This window comes from Parasteatoda tepidariorum, chromosome 10 (genome assembly GCF_982258835.1).
Source record: "Parasteatoda tepidariorum strain Cologne lab strain chromosome 10, Ptep-v5.0, whole genome shotgun sequence".
Lineage (NCBI taxonomy): Eukaryota > Metazoa > Arthropoda > Arachnida > Araneae > Theridiidae > Parasteatoda > Parasteatoda tepidariorum.
The window spans coordinates 17,670,365-17,688,348 of record NC_141764.1 but is presented as its reverse complement, the minus strand read 5'-3'; the positions used below and the strand labels follow the sequence as shown (position 1 = coordinate 17,688,348).

General features: G+C 26.1%; 1 protein-coding gene across 2 annotated transcripts in view; it reads left to right on the top strand.

Annotated features, from left to right (window-relative positions):
- Positions 1–17,984, top strand: part of LOC107457060 (uncharacterized) — a 97,978-nt gene that overhangs the window by 4,510 nt on the left and 75,484 nt on the right. The window contains exon 1 of one of the 2 annotated variants that reach the window (XM_087153907.1): positions 2,448–2,566. The exons of the other annotated variant lie outside the window; for it this stretch is intronic. Coding sequence (XP_087010033.1) covers positions 2,519–2,566 — 48 coding nt within the window. The 5' untranslated portion in view covers positions 2,448–2,518. Of the gene's footprint in view, positions 1–2,447; positions 2,567–17,984 lie in introns of those variants that run through there. 2 annotated transcript variants of the gene reach the window in all.

The window sequence follows — 17,984 nt, the reverse complement described above, 5'->3', positions numbered from 1 at the left end:
TTATAGAGCGGGCCTATTCATACATTCATTTATTCATCCATAGATCGTAATTTTTGACCAACCAGAGAACGATCAGTCTCCAATTCAGTACCCCAGAGGTATGATTCATTAAGGGGACATGGAGGACTTTACGATCCGACATATTTAACTTGCACCAGTTACCATTTGGGGTCTTTGGCCGATGGGGATTGAACTGAGAACCCCTTGGCCATGGTCTGAACGCCTTACCAACCAGACTATCCCGGCCCAAGCAGAAATTTGGTTCAATTTAACACCTTATTAAGATTGCAGCAAATTTTAACCGTATTAGTTTAAGGTACCGATAATATGGTTGAACGTTGAATCAATATTTTTAAGAGCGTATTGAAACTGAGATAAAGAATGATTTAGTCGTGTATTTAATATTGTCTTAAAATGCAGTTAGAAACTTTTGCATTTGATCTGCTTATTAAGGTTTCGTCAAATGCACATTGTAAAAACATTTTGTGCATATTTGCCACCATTTTTGATGTTGAGGTCTACTAAAATTTCTTTCAGTGCATGTAGTCCCCGTTTTTATATACTTTTTATTTTTTTATAGCTTTACTTATTTTGTTAATCATTTTTTTATTATTATTTATTTACTCAAAACACATATCTTCATGCGCATTAAAATCAGTTTATGGCTTCATTGCAAAAACATTTCATTTAAAAAACAAGCACATTTTAAGTAATATATTCTCCCTTATTCCTTCAAATAATAATTATTTCGTCAATTTTATATAAATTCTTTGCACAATAATTACAGTTCTATTCTTAACACCAAAAATGGTAGCGTTACATCGCAATTTTCTACAGTGTATTCGGTTAGTATAATTTAGATAATATTTATTTGATTCAAATATACAAAAAAATTCTTATTTAATCCCGATATAATAGAAAAAATAGTGCAATTATTGTAACTATTATTGTATTAGAATTATTGTAATTAACATTTATTATATTTTTAGCATTTATATTAGCTTTAAGAATTCAAAATGTTAAATTATCTATATAAATTTCATTTATGTGTTATGGTAAGTGTCGGGCGCACTAGTCTAAATGTAATTGCATATACTTTCATTTATGGAATTATAACCAAAAGACTGATAATTGATATTTTTTAACGTTTACATTAAAAAAGTAGTTTATTTACATTGCATGGAAAAATATTAGAAATCAGTAAATTATCGATCATGAAATGAACATAGATTAACAGAAATTAATTTTCTACCCAAATTTACCTTACAGAAAACGGTTATAATTTTGCATCTGCGATGATTTTGGTGTAATTAACAAAGTTATGGGGCCTTAGGATGATGCCCTATGTTATGCTCCCACTACGCCTCAACCTGCACCACTTGCACCATAACCATAATTCAAAATAAATTTCTAAAAAAAATGCTCCCAAAAATTTATACTTATAGTATAAGTATAAAACATATACTCATATGATTATCGTGAAGAGTAACGATGAACTTGCATCAGTGTGTCTAAGATGATTCTTGATATAGCGAGTGAATAAAGTAAGAAAAGATCAACGAATTAAAATATGGAGAATTGGCTTCCGACAGAAATAGTGCTTAATTTGACTGAAATAGTGAAATAATTTGAAGAGCTAGTGAATCAGCATATTGATGAACCATTGAATCGGAAACTAAACAAATCATTAAATTGGTGGCTCAGTTTATAAATTAAAAATTTCATAAACGTAATGTGTGAAACGATAATCGAATTTTTCAGAGAAAAAAATTTCGAAAATTTTTATACGATCAATGCATTAAATCAGAGAAAATAAATAACCTTATAAGGAAACTGTGGGGAGTTATCCCCTTTATTTATTTATTAAAATTTTTTTTTAAAGAAAAAGAAGAAAAAAAATGTTTATAAGCTGAATAACATAACTATTCGGTAACGGCGAACAAAAATAAATTTAGAGGGTATTTCAGGATTAAATTTGCAGCTTTAAATGACCTTAAATTTTTCCCTACCTCGTTGTTTTCATAACAGGGTGGAATTTTTTGGTTTATCGATATTTTATGTTAATATTACTCGTTATTCCAATAAGTGAAACACTACGTTTTGACAAAATTTATTGTCTGGCATTTACTTTAATATTTTACCCAAGGCCAAAAATATTTTTTAAATAAAAATTTTAATAAATTATAACCGTCAATATTGAAGAAATGAAAAGATAAACTATAATTCAAGTAGTTTAATTGAAAGTAATCTTTTCTAATACTACATATTTAAATGAGGTAAACTCTTTTCCTTCTCATTGGTTAGTTTAGAAGAGCTGAAGCGAGTTTCGATCATTCATTGGTTTACACTGAGTACTTATGATGATTTTATTCCCCAAAGAAGGAGGGGCTATTTTTTATGGGATCCAATAGGAAGACCTATAATAGGGAAAGTATGTAATATTTTTTATCCCCACTGAAATGTTTCAAAGGAGTAAATAATCTTATTTATCGTTATGTTGTTGCCGCTGTAAGTTACGATGGTAGTTCTAAATTTTTTCGTCAATGCATTCAGGAAACATTTAATGGTATGTTTTTTTTTTTTTTAATTTTTTTTTTTTTAAATGATCTTCTGTTTTCAAACCTTTCTCGATATTTGAGATTGTTTAGGTGTTTAATCTGAAACCATTGCATCAATTAAAACAATAAAAATAAAATGGCAATATTTACAGCCCTGTTATAAATTAAAAGATGTTATTTACAGCCATATTATAAATATTATTTAAATTTTTTTTCTTCTTTTTTTTTTTTTTACCTTGAAGCTGATTGGCTAATTCATTATCAGCAAAAATAAATAAATAAAAAAAATAAAGAATGCAAATCTTTCCCATGTTTACGTATAAAAATCGCAAACACACGTATTTCGTTTAACTTCGACTTTTACTGTAGCAGTTTAATTTTTGAAATTTTAGAATTAAACTCAAGTAAAATATGTATTTTAGCACCAAAAAAAATTTGCTTTTTAATATTCTATATATAATTTTGAAAATTATTGGAGTAACTTTTTCTCAAATTTTTAATTTACTTCTTTTTTCAAATTTTACTTTTACTTATAGTTAAAAAGTTTTTTTACTTATTTAATTATATTTAAAAAAATGTTTGAAAGTAAGGGGATATTAAGGTCTTACGTAAGCATCGTTTATACCACCCCTCCCCTTGTAAGTATAAATGAGCAGATTAGAAACCCCTCCCCCCTACAGGGTTTTACATATTGTTTCAACGGTATTTTTCAAGTATATTTCACGAAGGAGTTTATGATATCGTTTGGCAAATTAAACTGTTTTTTTTTTTTTTTTTTTTTTTTTTTTTTAAAGAGGAAAAAAGGTATGAAAAATAAATAAATAAGTAAAAATAACGAATTGTTGTCATGGTAACTGAAAATATTAAATGACGCTCACTTAAATGACGTTTTTGCTAAAATGAACTAGACAAACACAGTAAAACTGCATCACTGACTGCATCACTGTTAAATCTGAAAATGTGGAAGTAAGGAAAAAAAGTGAAAAATTCTGCTGTGAAAATACTGGTATGAATTATAGTTGGTGTAACAAGTAGATTTATATTTATTAATCAGATGTTATTTATTGTTATCAATTGTGCCAGTAAGGAAAAATATTGATTCATTGACGAAAAAAATTTCTATTTTTTTATTTTTTTCTTATTCCTTTATTTTTTTTTTCTGTTCATCAACACGGTTTTTCCCCACACAGATAGAAAATGAGAAGAAAAATCATGCTTTCTCCATGATTTATATCCGCCAAACCATACTATTATAATTTAGTAAAAGAGCATTTTTCATTGTATATAATGTCAAGCTAAAGTAAATAATAATGATTCTATTTCATATTTTGCCTTTAAGCACAACACATTGTAATGCTGGTAATTTTTACATTGTGGACAACATACATAGTAGTACACTTAGTATCAGGAAATGATAAAATTTGCGGTGTTTCTAGCTCTATAAGGATACCAAAAAGCTCGATAATTTTTACTAGAGTGCTTTGATAATGATTTTGGTAAATAATAATATCTGATAAAATTTGGTAAATGGAGTAAAATTTGGAAATTTTATCGATACCTCAGGGCATGGCATAAAAACCATTTATTCGGTTAAAATTACTTTTCAGCTATGCATTTTTTATTAAATGTCAAATGTGTGGTAATAAGAACTAGAATTTTGAAAAGCAAAATTTTCAGTAAACAGTTACCATATGAGCTGAAAAGTTATAAAATGAATGATTTAAACATCGCATATTATGGCTCTATTAAACAAAATCTCTTTTTTTTTTTAATTTTTATTTTAAAAAAAAACGGAAATATCATTCCAATACAATACGGTAATTTTACCAGATATTTTTACTTGGCGTATGAAATACATCACACTCATTACAAAACTATAAAAAATATTTTTATTTACTTAAAAAATAAAAAGATACAACGATGAAAATATACAAGTTTAACAAAATATAGATTAGATAATCTTAATTTTTTGCAAAACTTTTGAGCAACGAATAATAACGTTGTAAATAATGTTTGAAGAGTTCAGTTTATCCATTGATGAGTATTTTAAACTGTTTTATCTTGGAATATGTAAAATATAGCATTATTACAATCGTTCAAAATTAGGTGCTAATATGAAAGAAGGTTTTGTTTATTGCAATTTTTGTTTGAAGGTTTTGTTATTTTTATTTCTGCAAGATTTAAAAGCTTAAAATTTGAATTTATTATTATTAATTATAGCTGTATTGTAACTCATTATTAAAGTTAGCATTGATGACTATTTAAAGATATTAAATCTTTGAATGTGTAAATCTTTGAAATGCAGCACAAACTAAAATTTATCGAAATTCAAGTCAATGTTTAGATCTAATTTTAGACAAGTGCCTTTTCTTGTTGTTGCAAGATTTAATATTTTTAAATGTTTTATATTTTAAACTATTCAAACTTGGAATATGTTTAGAGCAAATTTAAAACAAGAAATTTTAGCAAGATTTAATATTTTTAAATATTTAATTTTTTAAACTATTCAAACTTGGAATATGTTTAATACAGCCTAAATTGCAGAAATAATTTAGGACTTTAGGAACAAACTTCTGTAATTTTTTATACCTTGATATGATTTAGTAACTTAATATATTATTGATGAATATTTAAAGGTATTAAATTTTGGAATATGTCAAATTTAGCCTAAATAACAATCAATTAATTTGTTACTTTTTATTTATGCAATTTTTAAAACTAATATAAAGCAAAGTTTTATTATTTTTTTTATTACTATTTTTTTTGGTGTGTTTGTGTATGTGTGTGTGTGGGTTTGTAACATGTAATAGCTTAACATAGGGCTGATATATGAAAAAGGCTAATCTAAAGAAGGGTTTGTCTATTTTCAAGTCTGTAAAATTTAATAGTTTAATATTTTTTGTTAAATAATTTAAATTATTAGTTTTTGGAATATATTTAATATATTTAAAACAGCCAAAATTAGAAATAGTAAAATTATGGAGCTGGTATATGACAAAAAGCCTATATGAAACGAGATTTTGTAATTCTTTTATGTTTGTAAAGTTTATTAGCTTAATATATTATTGATGAATATTTCACAATTTTGATAATTAAGATATGTTTGCGACTAATATGAAACAAATTGTTAGTATTTTTTATTTACTTTATTTAGCTATTAATTTGTTTATTCATTTTTTCAGTCTTAGAATAAACAATATATTCATAAACATATCGACAAACATAAACAAAGATTACAGACATTTTTTTTTCATTACAAAATGAAACAAAGATAGAATAAGATAGTGTAAGTTAATATGTTTGACTTTTGTCTAGATTAGCACTGATTGACTCAATGATGAATTTTTAAGTCTAAAGCTTCCTTCAATTTCATTTATTCAATTTCATTTCCTTCAATTCATTTTATATAAAGCTAATTTTTTGAGCTAATTATATAAATAACGTAGGCATTAACTCCCTACAGTCTTTAATGTGGAAGCGAAAAAGAATTATGAGGACATTAATTTGTTTGATTTTGCCAGAGTTAAAAAACGTTAGCGTACAATATCAGATCTTAATTGCTTAAGTTATCTATTAATAACGGTTATCAAAAACGTTGTGAATCAAATAAATTTAATCAAAAATTGAATGGTTGAGCAAAACGCTTATTGCTACTTTAAGTATTTAAATAAAATCCCCCATGTTATTGGCATTCATGTAATAATAAATTTGGGATGTTAAGATAAGCAACATCTCATTTCTTATTTTTTTCTTATATTTCTTTCTTTTTTTTATTTTTATTCTTCAAACATTTTTTTTTCTCCATTTTGTTCTTCGTGCTCACTGAATGCAAACCACAGCAGCTTATTTTATTGCGATCAACGATCAACCGACTCATATATTAAATTTAATGCTTTCTAATGTGAGTATTTAACATCATCTCTCGAAACAGCAAAATTGAGGCAGGTATCGATAAAAAATCATTTTCATGGACTGTATTTTCAATAAAACTAACAAGAAATCAGTTTAGACTCAGAAGAACTGCAATAAACCGCACTCGGTCAACCAGACCACGATATAATGATGCGTTTTTTGTATTTATTAAGTATACAACGAAATTCTCAAGAATAATATTTTTTTATCAACCTAGCAGGAAGGCAGAGATTATACATCAAAAAGGAAAAATAGTTATAAATTAAAATAATTTATATTATGTATTATGCTTTTTTCCCCTTGAGGTATTATGAGACCTTGAGATAACATATTATTCAATAAAAATGTAGATATTAATTACAAATATTTCTAAAAGTAATTTCAATGCAAATTTAATAATCTTTTTTACACTGATAACCTAATTCAGATCAAAATTACGATCTGTGGAGGAATGAATGTATGAATGGGTCCACTCTATAAACAGGTTGTGACTTCGATGTGTGGCGGAAGTCGAATTCTCGGCCACAGATGGCGCCACTAGAAAGCAAGAAGAAGCTTGCACCCTTGCTTTAATAACATACGACAACAACAACACTGATAACCGAATTTTGAAATGAGTGGTTTTGTCTCTGTTAATGTTATTAATATTCTGTCCGTTATATGTTAACGCAAGTTAAATCGCAGTTCAACGCAATTATACCAATTTAAAGTCAAATTGTACAGCTGAAAGAAAATTAAACTTCAAATTAGTTAGAGATGCACGTTAAACAATCATATTCAACAGAGATAGATTTTAAGATAATATCGGTGACAACAGGTTCTATTGCTACAAAATGGGAAAATTAAATTAAACAATGATGCTCCATTGAAGCTTATATCATAACAAAAATATTTACTAACGCAACGAGTGGTAGCAATTTTTATCCGGGATATAGTATTTTGAAAGTTTGAATTCAATGGTTATGTAGAGTGAGCGAAATTAAAAACGGTATAACTTAATAACTTCTGATCTCAAGAATGGATTTTCACGCCCAAAGATGACGTATCACGCTCAATGATTCGAAAGATTAACCTTAACCCATTAATGCCTAATCACAACTAGTGGTCTATATATGAAGAACACCTGTGAAAATGATAGTGTTAGTGCATATTTGTTTATATCAAGTGGATATTTTTTTCTCTTACCTACCACTTGAGCATTAAAAAGCACCGTGCTTTGATTTCGTATTGAAGTAGAAATATTTATATTATTGCTTTATTATGCACAGAACTATGTTGTTTTCTAAAAATAAATTCTTATAATGAAGCACTTGGGCTACACTGTGAAAACTGTGTTGTAATATCTATCTGGATTTTGTGTTAACATCTCTAAAACTTGTGAGATTATTGTGATTACTTCATTTCAAGCGAGTACGACTGCTTAATTTAATTACCCAATCGAGCTTTCTTACACACTTCAAAAGGTGTAGTTTAATCTTAACACCAATAATTCATAAATCTTACGGTTTTTCAAATTTAACTGAGAATGCGAAGCAAATTTCAATTCCTTTTAAAGATTGATGAAAAATATTGATTGCAGCTGATTATTTGAGTACTTTTTATCTCCTTGTTGGATTGATTTAGCAAACTACTCACCACTAAGATGTTTTGTCTGTTTTGAAATGCAGGTATGTCTTAAGTAATTTAAGAAAGATATATATGTTCTCATAAAATTTGCATAAATCTGTCAATAAATAAAATAATTTTATAACATTCACTTCAGTTATATTTGAATTCACGTTATAAATATTTCGTCTGTGTTGCATGTGAATTAGATTAAAAAAAGTAATTTTATTAGAAATAGTGCATGTATGCATCCTGAACTTATGATTTTTACTTCAGATTTCATCGTAAAAGTTATTTTTCTGATTCTTATGTGTATCATATCTTTTTGTTTTTTCGAACTTTACTGAGTAACAAATATGGTAATTGCTTCTTTACACAAAGCAGTGTAAAATAATGTTCTAGGTGTTTCACGACATTGGTCCTCAGACATCTGCCGACATCAGTCTTCAGACAACTATCCTCAGAACATTTAGGGAAACACCACTTTGGCGTAATGTAGATGCCGCCGTTTTTGGTGTTCAGATAAAAAAAAATTCTTTACAGACTACCATTTTATCTTTATTTGGAAAAATGAACCATCTTTTTAAAAAGACAATTGACACAAATGATGTTTTGTGTATGATACTTTCTGCTTAAATTGAAAAAAAAAATATTCAAGTTCAATTCCTCGAACCTTTAATATTACATCTTAGTATGTTGCATAATGACCATTAAATCAAATGTTTTTTAAGTGTTTCGTTTTATTATCATTATTATTATTAATATTTTACGAAATACACAATTAAGTAAACTAAAGAGTACCAGTTTTAGTAATTATATGAGAGTGTGCCAGCTTCAAAATGATAGTTAAAATAAATCATTTTTCGCCCTTAATGAAGATTTTACTTATTATGTTTTGCATGCGCAAGAGTTAAAGTACAGAGTTATTCATAATTCCCTCCGGGGTTTCGAACCGTTATAGTAAAAAAAAGAAGACGAATAGGAAAAAAAAAAAAGAAACATATGATATTATTCCGAAACTATTCAAGTTTTTCTTACATACGTTACAGGTGTTCTATGTGTGAACCCTTGGTCACACGGCATACATCAATGCGATAGTCCAATTCCTACCAGGAGGGAATTGTGAATAATCCTGCATTTATCCGCCTGTAGAACATTTTACTTGTAAATTAGTGCCATTGTTTGTTATTTATTATTAAAATGTTTTTATTTATTTATTTAATAATATCTTCTCGCCTTTGAATTGCATTTCCTTTGAATTATATTCCTTGTTATCCAACCTTACCTTATACAAAAATTAAAGTATTTATTTGTTATAAGAATAAATTGCAATGCGATAAAAAAAAACATACAGACAGAAGTATAATTTAAGTTCTAGTTTATAATTTATCTGCTAACATTGATACTATGAGTCCCAAAACAAGCGTCCATTTGTACATTAAACTTACCAAAATTTATGTTAGAGCTTCTTAAGCATCCAAATCGAATATTCCTTTTTTCATGACTGAGTTAGATTCTTTTCTTGCAAGCTTGCAGCTTGTTTTGTTTATTTATTCATTTATTAATTTTAAGTTCTATTGAAACTCAATATTCAACGTAACATTTTTACGTAACGCAAATTTTAAAACTCACTGCCTGGTAAACAAAAAATTAATAAATGAAATAAAATAAATGAGTATAAATTAATGAGGTAATTTTGATGTGAGGGATTTGCTTACTGATTATGCGATTGTTCCGCTTTTCACTTAAGATTTACTCAAGGTGTGATTCAATTGGGGGAACAACAGAAAATTGTAAGCAAAACAAATATTTTTAAACAATGTATGCCATAAATAACAGCAATTTTCATGCAGCTTTTACGAATGTTATAATGAATATTATGTGTATTCAGTATTCACTTTCGTTAACTTACGGATCCACGACGATAGTTCTTTAAAAAAAAGTATATTCTTCATTTTATTTTTTATTTATTTAATTCCTCATTCTCCCTCATTCTCTCAACCCTCTTGTTACACTCAATTTGCGCTTTTGTTTTCATCTTTTGTTTTCATATTTTGTAATCTGGCAATCTTTCTGCGAAAACATTTTTAAATCATTCTTGAAAAATTTTCTGTCCGTGTAAGTTGATCTGATTTTGCTACTCGCTTTATAGTCCCCTTTTTAATGGTTTTTCTTTTTCTTTTATTTTATTTTCTGTTTTTACATGTTACTTATTTTTACTTTTTGTGATCTATTTTATTTGTTGTTATTTTTATAAAAAAATTTTTGAGTGCTCCTCACACTATTGCATTAATACATTTTGCTTCGGCTTTATTGATACAATATCAGAAAGCACTCTGTTTTGCGGATATAATCGAGTGGGCTGAAGAAAAGATTATATCTTTTTTTTTTGGTTTTTTTTCCGGTTTCTTTAAATAAAATTTAATCCTTTTTTTTTTAAACTGTTGTCTGTTATTTTTTTACTTATTATTTCCCCCCCCCCTTTTTTTTTCATTTGTCTATTATTTTTCTTTGTTTTATTCTTCATTTTGAACATATCTAATGAGTTCTGTTTACTTGCAGCTTAAGCGCATTAAATGAAACTTATATATATATATATATATATATATATATATATATATATATATATATATATATATATATATATATATATATATATATATATATATATATATATATATATATATATATATATATATATATATATATATATATATATATATATATATATATATATATATATATATATATATATATATATATATATATATATTTATATTTATATTTATATTTATATTTATATATATATATATATATATATTTATATATATATATTTATATATATATATATATATATATATATATATATATATATATATATATATATATATATATATATATATATATATATATATATATATATATATATATATATATATATATTTGATCTTCATGCTCTTAGTTAGACACTCATTGCTCGAAACACTTATTGTATCTGCTAAGGATACAGCATCGTATCAAATAATATTCGCCTTAAGTTTCTGCCGTTTTGAAATCTTTGAATGAACTCACTTTACTTTCCTGTGGCGAGGGATTAAAATACAATTTACTTTTAATGATGCAGTGTAACGAAATTATGAAATATTTTATTATACAACTCACTAATTAGACATGCTGAATCAAATATGAGTTGATCAAAAATAAGTGATTTCTATAATTGAAACTGACTCGAAAAATCAAAATCATTTTAACCACAAAAGAAAAAAATTATGCATCTAACTCTGTTATCACTAATTTGAGAATTAAAAAAAAACACACGCACACAAGCAAAATATGATCAAAATTATTTTAAAATTTGCAGTCTTGAAACGAACCAAACAAAAAATTTCTATTTCTATTATTTAATATCTTTTGTCTCACATTTAAGATGAAATTAAAGTCAGTGGCGTAATCATTACATAAAATATAAACCAGATTAAAAATTTAAACAATGAAGTAAAAACTAAAAATTAAAATAATTTGATTATATTTCCTAAATAATCTCCTAATATTATATCAGTATTTCCTAAATTTGTGCAAATAGTTTTTCTCAGATATATATTTATATGAACAAAGCTGAAAATAAATACTTACAATTTATAACTATTGAAACAATTCTAGGAATTGGTTGCAGTTAATTCCCATTTTCACTCAAACTCAAGTACACTAAAAAAAGGTACTTTTTTATACAGTTTCATGGCATACTTGATAATTACTGTATGCTTTAACCATAAAACCTTTTAGTACTCTTTTTAATACTTATTAAAATATTAGACCCCAAAATTGTTACAGCGGTTAATGAGAAAAAAAATATTATGAATTATATTACAATACAAATTATATTACAGAACAAATTATATTAGAATACAAATTATGCACAAATTATATCATAATAAACAGCTTCACATCACTAAATTAAAACTAAATAAAAAAATAATTAATTGAATTTACAAACTTTTTTATGTAAAGTAAATGATAAGGAATTAAATATTTTAAGATATAAATAACAGTTACCTTAAGTACTTGTTATAAGAGAACCAATATTCCTCGGTGATGTGGTACTTACATTATTTTACTGTATTATCATGAAAGTTGTTGAAAAGGGAATTAATTCCTTATGGTTGTAAGAAGTCATAGTTCTGCATTGTTAAAGTCATTTTTATGCTCAATAAGTTGGGAGTAAGTGAACGTTTGACTTCACATCCAAACGTTTTTTTTCTGATAAATAAAACGTTAAAACGATGTCTCCTCTATAATTTTTACGATGTATGAACATCTATCGTTTCGTGTTTCGAATAGAGTTGCGATTGCTTGAAATTATCTCATTTCGATTTGGCGTCTTTCGGAATGGGTTATTCGTGTTTTACAGCCAAAATTACATTTTATCGGATTTAAAGAGGCCAATATTTCTCCTTGGCAATGACAATTAATAGAATTTTTCTCGTTTGTTGGTTTTGAGTGTGGAATTTCGTTATTCTAATGTAAGCGTGTTTTGCAAATTTAAAGCTATTGTATATAATTGTTTTTAATGTATGTTTCCATTATTAAAAAATTAACAAATTAATCTAGTAAATTACGAAACAACATTGGCAAATGTTGTATATAAAATGTTTAAAATATTTAAACAAATATAGACCTATTTTCTAATATTTCTATTAATATATCCTTATTTCTTAATATTTCGAAAAATAAATTACATATGCACTGTTAAAATTTTCATTCTAAAATTATGGTAAAATAACCGGTATCAGTCTGTCCCTCTAATTAACAGTAAAGTTTATGGTAAAGAACATTTTTCACCCTTACGGGTTTGAAACGCTTACAATTATTATAGTTTAAAAAGCATGAATACAAAGCAGTACGGTCTTTTTAACCGTTTACAAATAGCATGGTTTCAAAAACAAAAAAGAGAAATTTAAATGGGCATTGGAGATAGGCTTCTCGATTCTAATTCGTGCATTGGTTGTGATTTAGTTGCGCTTTATCAAGGGGAAATATTGTGGTGTCAACGCTGGGACTCGAACTTCCTTTCTGATGGTCATGAGATTGACAGGATTAGCCTCTAGGCTATATTGCGTACTCAGCTGCAATGAACTAAGTGACTTGATTAGGGGAGCCTAGATTGGTCTTGAAAACTCTGGTTGTTTAACCGTATTAGGTGTTATTGCCGTATTAGGTAGCAGTTAATAAACGGTTTTTCTTACAGTTAGCAGTTTGAATATCATCTTATTTATAATTATTTGACTGTTTTATTTAAATATAGTAAATTAACATTTAAACAAAATTTTATTTAACCTCTTTTTTCAAAGAAATTCCTTACAGCTTAGGAATTTTAATTTTAATATTCAAATTAATTTTTACAATCTAACTTATAAGGACTGGTGATTATTAATTAAGCCCGCTTCACTGTTTTATTACACACACTTTTATGATACAATGTTATCATTCTGAAATTAATTTTACAGATTTATCATATTGTTATGTACAATTTGTAATTTTAAAATAATAAGTTTCCTTTTTATTAGCATAGATTTATCGTAAAAGTTAAACACGATATTTTTTATCTTATTATTCAACAAAAATATTAATTTTGAAGTAAACACACATCTTTGAAAGATAAAATTATGCATATAAGACGAAAATAAAAAGAAATTGTGCTATGGAGCACAATTTGTTTAAAGAAGTTTAGATCAAAAAGTTGCATAGTATGTGTATTTAATGACTTAAAGTGAATTTTATTTACACTGTAAGAACAGTGGTCTAATACCTATCTGCATCACTGTTGACAAAACTTTAAAAATTGTGTGAATGATTATGATTATGAATATTTTTTTTCAAGTTAACAATAAACAGAGCGTTCTTATAAACTTGAAAGGGTGTAGTTAAATAATAATTGAATAAGTTTATACCAATCTGCTGCTTATTGGTGAAGAAGTTTGTGTCTATCGGGTTCCGTAAACTTGACAAATAATTAGTGTATGTTTAAATTATTTAAATAAATTCTTGTGTGAAAAGATGTTAGGACATTTTTTATATTTAATGTTATGCGCTTGGTTTCCCTGAATAGATGATATTGGAATTTATATTCTGTTTATTCGCTGGTAGAAACTTTTTGTAAAATTTATTTTCATAAACATTTCCAAAACTATTGGATTATTAATAATGATAAAATCCTGCCTCATACCTTTTGCATTAGCTACAAAAATCTCAGGAAAAAACCTACTTTTTTTCGCATTCTTACTTTTAAAAAAAATGTTCAAAATATTTATGTATATTTTTCTCAGTATGAAATCTTCATTATATTATAAAAATTTCAACTCACTGTAGGATAACTATAATTCTTTAGGCTTACTTATATTTCACAATGTAAAAATATTTTTTAAAAAATCAAGGAAATAGTTTTGAGCTTATTTAATTTGCGCGTTGTTAATTTCGTCGCATGTTTTGATTTAAGCACGTAATGCTTCTATTTCATTCTTATTATAGTTTCATTGTATAAATTAAAGCCTATAATTTTCTTATTTTGAAATTTGAAATTTTTCTGCTTTAAAAATTTGATATGTATTATTACAGCGTTAATTTTTTTAAAAAGTTATTCACCTTTTGCATAGGCCTAACTTTAATTGTGGAACAATAACTAGCCACAAGAAAATGTAAAAATAAATAACTTTTAATAGTTTGGATTAAAAGAAAGTTTCGAAAATCCCTTACATGCTTTTACTGTTACATATTTTAGAATGCATAATGATTTTATAGAAGTGTAAAAAAAGCAAGAAAATAAGCATATATTGTGCATTTTTTTCGCCTTTCTTTAGTATCTTACTTTTTTTCCGTTAATCTTTTAGGATGCATAATGATGTTTTAGAAGTTGAAAAAAAGCAGAAAATAATCCAATATTTGACTTTTATTCCGCCTCTTAACGATATTGCTTTCAATCAAGATTCAAAATATGGGAATTTAATAAAACCGTTCTTGGTTTTCAACCGCTTCAGCTATTTTGGATACCGTAGATAGCAATAGGTTTTAATACATACATAAAAGTGGTTTTTATTGATATTTTTCATTTAAAAAAAGCTTTTAAGTTTAACCTTTGACAATATAGGAAGAAATATTGCAAACAGATATTTTTTGCTACTTTACATCAGATCTGAAAGCCTTCCTGAAAAATCTATTATAATTTTTTGAAAGAGCTGTCCTGCTCTTTTAATATCTCAGAAGTATTTATCAATGGGCCTAACCCTACATTTCTGATCTTATTGTGTTTCTCATATATAAATCACAGAAATTCGTGCTTCTTCTCCAATAGAATAAAAGTGATTTCTCTATTGGTTGAAAAAGCTGGACAAATCTTTTGCTCTCTCAATCGACGCGAAATGTCTTTATCAATATTTTTGGCGTCTAATAAAGGCATTTAACGTCATAAAACGTATCTTCATCTATTTGATTGCGCCCATAAAACGGATTATTTGCACGGCTGAGTGAATATCGTCTGCTTGAAAGGAATACCAAACGATTTAAAAACAGATGCAGAAAAAAAGCTGGTATGAAAAGTAAAAGAGAAGAATAGGTGATGCATGACCGGGGCTCTTATATGGGGCGCATAAGGGCTGAAAAAGCGCGCGCAAGATGCGTGGTGAATGCAATCAATGGGGCACTCTGAGATTTTCGAAGAAATATAATGGAATCTCTGGGGATGGCTGAGGGTGGTTGGTATTTATATATCGAACAACTTTCTCGAGAGTACTCAAAACCTTCAACTTTTTACCTTCAGCGGAAGAAAAAGAAGTCATCGGTAAATATTTTAAAAATTTTCTCAGAAATTTCTAAACATAACTTTTGAAATTTTTAATTTAAGGAAATTTAATAAATTGAATATTTACTTTACTTTTCATTAATCAAGAAAGTTTGGTAAAAAATAGCGATCAAGCACTATGAAAATCTAATTTTTTGAAGTAAATTTACAATTTGTAAATTATTTTTTGATTTAGTTTATCAAATATTTTAACATGATATAAATTCGAGAAATCATAACAATTTTTATTGAATGGTATTTAATAAATATAAAGCAGAGATACCTTCTTACCCATATAAAAGTTTATGTTTTACATTTTTTCGTGAAATTTATCACGAATATTATCCTGCTTCTATGTACACGTTATGACAATGCATCGAATATTAGTTACGATTAAAATATGTTTCAAGCCTTTTTGGTAAGCTACAAAAACCAATGGAGCATTTTTAAATTATTCACACAAAAATATGACCTCTAATGAAAGAAAAAAAATGCTTCAGCAAATATTTAAAAAAATTTAACATAATATTTCAAAATAAAACATAAAACGCTGATTAACAGTTTTCAAACGCTCAATGTCTTAAATAATGTTAAATTCCTCTTTAATTGTAGTAATTTTAATAAATTAAATATTAGTTTTTGATAATCTGATAAATTTTATTTAAAAAATTAGAGATAAAGTTTTATAAAAATATAACTTTAAATCCTTTAACTGTGTAAAAATGACTTTCTGAATTCAGCTTTTTACCTTCAACTAATAAAAGGAAGACATCGAAAAATATTTTTCAAGTTTTTCCCGTATTTCAAAATTATATTTTAATGAAGATCGACATCTTTCAAATGTTTGATGTTTTTAAATTAAACTTTTTGTAATTTTTTCAAGAAATATTAAAATATTACATATTGAAATATTCAATAATATTAAATTTTTTTAAAAGCCTAAGAAAGTTTAACAAAAAATGGAGACAAAATGGTGACAGATTACAGTTGGAAAATTCTAAAACTATAGAAAATAAATACATTTTAAAATCACAATACATTTACAGTTTGACAATTATAAAGCATGAAAATTTTGAAATTATCGGAAATTATTTTAAATTCACAGTGTATTTATAGTTTGACAATTTAACATTTTGAAACTTCTGAAATTATTGGAAATAAACATACTTTGAAATCACAATACATTAATATTAGTTTAATAATAATAATAATAATCACCTTTTATTTTAAAACAAATGCATAATTTTTCTACTAAGAACAAAAACTAAACCTTTTTTTGAAAATTTTAGTTTACTTTAAAAGAACTTTGAAACTCAAACTATTAAATATTTGAATAGTATTTTAATTTAAATTATAGATTAAAAAAATAAATGATAACAAGTAAATAATGTTTTGAAATAGTGTTTTTAAAAAATAATTGCAAAAGTTTAATACTTTAATACATTGAAAATAAATAAATAAATGCATTAATCAGATAAAGATTAGACAATGATAATAAATCTCTTCTTTTTTTTTCATTATTAAAATGTTTGATAAATGAGAAATAAATCTTTCAAACGTTTTTACCATTTGCTGAATAATGTGTTCGCTAGAATAAATTTCGCAACCACTAATTTAATACAAACTATAAAAACTGTGCAATTAGACATCTACATACAAATATCACCAAATGAAATCAGTTGAAATCAGTTAATAAATGAAGTTAATTAATGAAATCAGTTATGAAATCAGTTGAAAAATACATTTTTTGGAAACAAGCAATATATTATGTACAATTTACAATAAATATATGACTCTAACTCAAATAAATATTATTAAATCATTGTCAAATACTGTAAATAAACACAAACCACATATAAGTGTAGTTTTCCAGAAGATGCCACATATGTGATTGCAAAAATTAATTACATTTTTTTTGTGTGTGTGTGTGTGTTTCGATTGATCTTTATAACAAGTTTTGTGACATTATTAACTAACTTCATTAGTTTTCTATTCCGTGAACAGGACAAGTTGGTACGTATAAATATATTTATATTTTATTTTTCGAAAATATAGCTTGGCTGAAACAAAACGTTTCT